We start from the raw sequence: 6,192 nt of genomic DNA on the forward strand, positions 1-6,192 counted from the left end.
AGGAAATCAGCTAGCTCAGCAGACTGCCTGGTTTCCAGTGGCATTTGTGACAGAGCTGGCCTACTGAGGAAAAGTCTGTTTTGTTACATCAATAACTGATGGATATCACTCTGTTAAGCCTTGCACCTACAGGCACAAACACCTTGAAGAATGCAATAACCATGGACAGACGCTTTGGTCTGAATTCATGCCAGTAGAGAGAGAAATTACATTTAAAAAAACCCATCCTCATTTTTTACATAATCTTCCTTTCTCCTTTCAATGTATTTCTATTTTTATAATCTATAAAGGTAGTAAAATAAATGTATTTCCAAGGGACTTGGGGATAGGTAGAATTTTTGGTTTCTGTTCTTTTTGTTCCTTTCTGTTAYTTATTGAGACTTGCCTTTTAGGTATGTTACAAATTATAGTTGCAATATAGTTAGTTCCCACAGGAGAACATTTCATTTCTGGATTTGAAACAATTGGRTCAATGAAGTTCAAATGTTTTTTATCAACTTTCAATTTTATCTTCATTCTAAAGTTAATGATTTATTTCATTGTATTTTCCATAAAACACAGTTTGATTAGAAATATTTCAAATTAATACTTAAAAAGTAAAAAGTGAAGTGCAATATGTGTATATGTTTGTTGTAATAGATTTTTATAGGCAAGCACATGCAGGGAGATATTCTATTTGAAATCTTATTGTTGCTGRTTGTAGGTCATTTCACTCAGTATTATGTGGAGTTTTGAGGGCAAAGAACATACTATTCATATAAAGTACTGCTCTGAAACTGTGGCATGCAGTTCCATTTCTTACAGCATGTTACACTGTATAAGAGTTGGAATAGATTAATAGACTACTATTGATAGAAAAAAAAGGATAAGTGTTCTTATTAGGAAAATACCATGTATGTGGAGTTGAAAGAAGCAAAGGTAATTTTTATGTTAGACCCTAAGGAATCAGTTTCAAACAGAGAAAATGATGGTGATTGTTTTTCTTCTAGGAATTTGATCCTGAAGAGTTTTACTATCTTTTGGAAGCAGCCGAAGGCCATGCTAAAGAGGGACAAGGCATTAAAACAGACATCCCTCGATACATTATTAGCCAGCTGGGCTTAAATAAAGATCCTCTGGAAGGTAAGTGAATCCTCTGGTATATCTGTAGGTTCCTAGGTGCTTTCTTCTCAATGTTTTTTTCAATTCTGATAATCTATATGTACTTGAAAAGGGTCAAGGTGGAGGTAAAAGCAGAACAAGCATTTGCTGACTCTCAAAGTACTTCCACACGTTCGACACATTAAAAAGGCTGTCTCTTGTGAGCCAGACTTTTCTGCTGTGAATATGGTCCACAAATACACAGTATGAGTGATACCACTCCTCTTCTTCCAGCCTGACAATGCAACTTGCTCATTTCAGTTCCAGCTGAAATTTACTGGGATAATTTGATGCACAGTTATAATGGAGACTTAGTTGAGCTGTTGTTTGCCTTTCACTGCCCCTAGGTTCCGGCATCTTGGAATCTGTGAGAAGTCTGTCTTCCAGCTCATTTATTTTTATGGGTAATTTGAGTCCATTGAGGGCTTTTGGAGGGAAAGCTTAGGTTGCAGTGGGGGTATGGTCACTGCACAATTTTTCTGTACTGTGAGAGTGGTGAGATACAGGAACATGTTGCCCAAAGAAGTGGTGGGTGCCCCATGCTTGGAGTGTTYTAAGACCAGACTGAATGCGGTACTGAGCAACGTGGTCTTGTGGAAGGTAACAAGGTTACCTGCCTAGCTGATCAGGGGAAGCCAGTTGATGTGATCTTCCTGGATTCCAGTAAGGATTTCCATACTGTCTCTCACATTATCATTCTGGACAAAATGTCCAGCACACGGCTGGATTAACACATCCTGAGATGGATGAGCAACTGGCTCACGGGTCAGGCACAAAGGGTTACAGTGATGGGGTGACATCAGACTGGGTGTCATCACTAAGAGGGTTCCACAGGACTCAGTCCTTGGCCCTGTGCTATTCAACATCTTCATAAATGACTTGGGTGTAGGACTGGAAGGGATACTACACAAATTTGCAGAGGATACAACATTGGAGGAACTGACTCCCTGTCTCCAGGGCAGGAGGGAGGCCCTGCAGAGAGAYCTTGACAAATGAGAGGASTGGGCAATCACCAACCATATGAAATTCAACAGTGAGGGAAAGCGCAATATAAGAAAAATATTAAACTATAAGAAAACATCCAAAGGAGGGCAACAAAGGTGGTGAAGAGCCTTGAGGAGAATCTGTGTGAGGAGCAGCAGAGGTTGCTTCATCTGTTCAGCATGGAGGAGACTGAGGGGAGACCTCACGGCAGTCTACAATTTCCTCACAAGGGGAGGCAGAGGGGCAGGKGCTGGTCTCTGTGGTGACCAGTGACAGGATTTGAAGGAATGGACTGAATTTGTACCAGGAGAGGTTCAGGAGAAGGTTCTTCACCCAGAGGGTGGTTGGGCACTGGAACAGGCTCCCCARGAAAGCGGTCACAGCACCAGCCTGACAGAGCTCAAGAAATGTTTGGAGAATGTTCTCGGGTACATGGTGTGACTCCTGGGGRTGGTGCAGGGCCCAAGACTTGGACTTCAGGATCCTTTTGGGTCTGCTCCAGCTCAGTGTATTCTGTGATGCTGTGATTCTCCCCATGGCAGAAGGTTTGGAACAGATGATCTTCAAGGTCCTTTCCAACTCAAGGCATTCTAAGGTTCTTTTAAGGGCAGCATTAAAAAAAATGCTTCTCTGTCCTAGCTAGATCGTCTTCTTCATCACTCTGAGACCAGGTTCTATCACTGGTGAAAAATAAAGAGTGCAATTTGGAAGAAATTGGTAGAAATTCCATGATGGAAAAATGAGTCTAGCTAGTGCCAATTAGCTCATCTCTTGTGTTATGAACTAGGACTAGGAGAGGGCTTGATAACACAAAATAATAGCAAAAACTACGATAAACTCTTCCTTTGCTAACTTTCATGATGTAAGATCACATATTGTTAAATCAAAGGAGTAGTATATTGTGTGTCAAAACCWTTTTGTTGAACTAAAGCAGTTTGTGAAATTCAGCACTACCAGTTGTGTCAAGAATTTGCTTAGTTCTAACTCAGATTGAGTATTGTTATAGATCACATTAATGTTATGTTAACAGATCCAAAGAAAGTCAGGCCTATTATTAGTCCGCTTCCTATCTTCACAGAACTTCCTCATCCAAATTTAGTATTATTTTTTTGTCTGAGATACAGATTAACAGCTTTGATGCTTTTTGTTTGTATTTGGAGTGCAGCAAGGAAGCCAGAAAATTGGGAAAATAAACAGAAATACTATTTTTCCTTTGGTTTTGGAAAAGATCAAAAAGTATTGAAATTCTCTGAACAATAAAGCATTGTCTTCTGGATTTGGTGAGCTGTTTGGTCTGTCTTAAACTGAAAATTCATCAATTTTTCATTAATTTTTCACTGATTAAGTATGCAAGATTTTATTTGGAGTGTGGATTGAGGGTTTTGTAGCATTGACCCCGGTTCTGCCAGTTGTACCTTATCTTTCCCAGTGACTCTTCCTGGCCACTTGGATTAAAGTGTTCCTCAGCATGAGTCAAGAATCTGGCACTACCTAAGTTTAATAACATCTTTGAATCAGTTTGTTGTGAGCGAGGTCTAGAAACAAATGCTTATATACAAATGCAGAATACTCTGTTCTTTAACTAAATATTTGTTTTATGGGAGTGTGCTTCATCTAGGACACATTGTATTATATTTCATAAACTGAATATTAATTAATGTAACAAACTTTGAAGCTTTCAAAGGATAATTGAAGTGCTGGGGTTTGGATTTTTTCCTGAGGGTAAAAATGGACTATGTGTTTTATCAGTAAATACTGAGTGGTGTATGATAAATGCATTGGCGATCTTTGGTTCAGTTGGAGATTTGAGCAATTGAATTATTTTGTGTTTTGTTTTAAAGATTAATGTGTATATGTATTTGTAATAGGTAATTCAGGCCATCTGATTTGTGTTAATGCTTTCCTCCCACCACTCCAAAAAGAAGTAATATTTATAAGCAGTTTAAATCACTGTACAATGACTTCTTGAGTGATCTGGTTTTGATGTAAATCGGTGCCTCTCTATATAGGGACTCTTCCTAAGCAAAAATAAAATAAGGTCACTAAGGGTTTATGTCCTGGAATTAATTGTTTACAACGAGAATTATTGGAAGCCCTATATTCATTACTATAAAATATTATGGGAAGATCATCCTTGAGAACTTTAGGCCCTTGTATGTAAAAACAGAAATTTTTTAAAAAGCAGAACTAAGTTTTTCCAAACAAAATGCACCTTAGTAGCACTCCTTATCCTGTAACACAGAATTGTATTTTCAGCCAAGCTGTTAATTTATTTTTTCAGTGTTCATAAATGTTCATGGAAAGGATTTTATTTCATCTGCAGAGAAAAGCAACCTACTTTAGACTTTTCTCTACTTACTTCCTTTGTCGCTGTAACTGTAATGTTCTTTCTTTGAGTGAAATGATGCTTGCATTATTTGGAGATAATGCTAGATAAATTTATACTACAAATTTTGTACTGAAAGCAATACCACAACAGATTCATCACTTAACAGAGAATGCTGGCTGCATTTCTGAAGAGTTCCCTGGGGAGAAATTTTTCCTCATGTTTTTTAAACTACCGTCTTTACCTTTTTGAATCATGAGTCTTCAGAAATGGTTTAAATCAGTGAAAGAAAAAAGGACAGATGTTTAATGGTATTTAGATGAGTTTGAAAAATCTCTTCAGGCATTTCAAAATGGTTCCATAGCTCCCTGTTTTGAAATCTGACTTTTGGTTCCATCCCATTAGTACCTACTGCTTGCAAATAATATGGATTTCTCAGATAATGGTTATTTTGCAAAAGTTTTGTTTCAAAAGGCATTGTTTTAATTTGCTGTTTATGAAGGTGATTTCAATTGAGAAGGCTTTCAAAGTATATTATTCCAGCCAGCTTAGTTCTCAACCGTACAATAAAGGTTTAATCAACACTTCTATTCTAAAACCCCCATGTTGACAAAATTGTGACTTTGCCAGGGAAATCCACTTCAGATTCAGGCTATATGACTTTTTTTCTTTAAGATTTTACTTATTTTCGGTGGGGATATTTTTCACTGTTWACACAATCGACTTAATTTTTGGAATGCTTTTTATCTTCTTCAACACTTTAAAGATCTGTTTGGGCTTTGAAGTGACATTCTGATTTCTTCTCTTTCTAACATTTAACACACATTTTGGTTTCTATAGTGGTTACAAATGGGAGCTACTGCTTGAATCTTTAGTGTTGCAACAGAAAATTAAGTATATGGTTGACTTGCTTTTAAGAATTGCAGTAAGTGTTGTGCAACATTTCACTTGTAATAGTCACTTATTTTTATATAGAAAGATTCRGTTGAGATATTCTTTGTAAATATTCAGTTTTATTTCATATTCATACATTCAATTCACAGACCGAAGATAAAAATGCATCTTGCAAATTTTAGGTGGTCTTATCTCTGATTCCTAGCAAGTAACTGTGACAAAATGTTTATCTTTGGCTATGTAGGCAATRTAATTAAATATGTATATGATTGCTGAGGTCTTTTAGTTACTGGCTGTCCTATTTAGCTCTTATTACCCAGATGAATTCTTAGTTGCTGCCCTCCCTGAACAACAGGCAAGGCCTTAGGAGCTCTGCAGCATAGATTGACCCTGGCAGGGACAATCTGATCAGTTTTTAGACTCCTAAAATCTTACTTTCCCAGAGAAGTCATCTGTGTTAGTGACTATGTAAAGGATAAGCTTCTAAGAAAATGGCTTTTAGCTTATTCTGCTATCCGCATTTCTGTGTGGAAGATGCAAGCTATTTGGAGTCCATCTTTGGTTTAAACTGGAAGCTTTTGCTGTAACTGAAGGAGCCCAGGAAAGATGGGTGTCATGGTTTTACTCGGTCCGATTTTTTGGTGGTGGGGGCATGGGACCAAGAAACCACAAAGATGGCTCCTGTGAGGAAGTTCTAGACTTCTTCTCCACCAAAAAGAGCCCTACCCCCTGTGTTTTAGAACCAATCCATTGTGGCTCTGAGGTTGATGGACAGGCTGCTGCTCAGGCCTGGGCCAATTGCACAGGTTGGTTACACCTCTGTGATGACATATTGTCTTGTACTTAAG

The 6,192-nt window shown here is 37.9% G+C and overlaps 1 protein-coding gene across 1 annotated transcript in view; it reads left to right on the top strand.

Annotated features, from left to right (window-relative positions):
• Nucleotides 1-6,192, top strand: part of LOC130582514 (microtubule-associated serine/threonine-protein kinase 4-like) — a 108,053-nt gene that overhangs the window by 65,192 nt on the left and 36,669 nt on the right. Inside the window, exon 9 of the mRNA XM_057381269.1 lies at nt 990-1,122. Within this exon, the coding sequence (XP_057237252.1) occupies nt 990-1,122 (133 nt within the window). The remainder of the gene's footprint in view (nt 1-989; nt 1,123-6,192) is intronic.

This window comes from Malurus melanocephalus, unplaced genomic scaffold, assembly GCF_030028575.1.
Source record: "Malurus melanocephalus ecotype Western Australia unplaced genomic scaffold, MMel_1.1 scaffold_503, whole genome shotgun sequence".
Lineage (NCBI taxonomy): Eukaryota > Metazoa > Chordata > Aves > Passeriformes > Maluridae > Malurus > Malurus melanocephalus.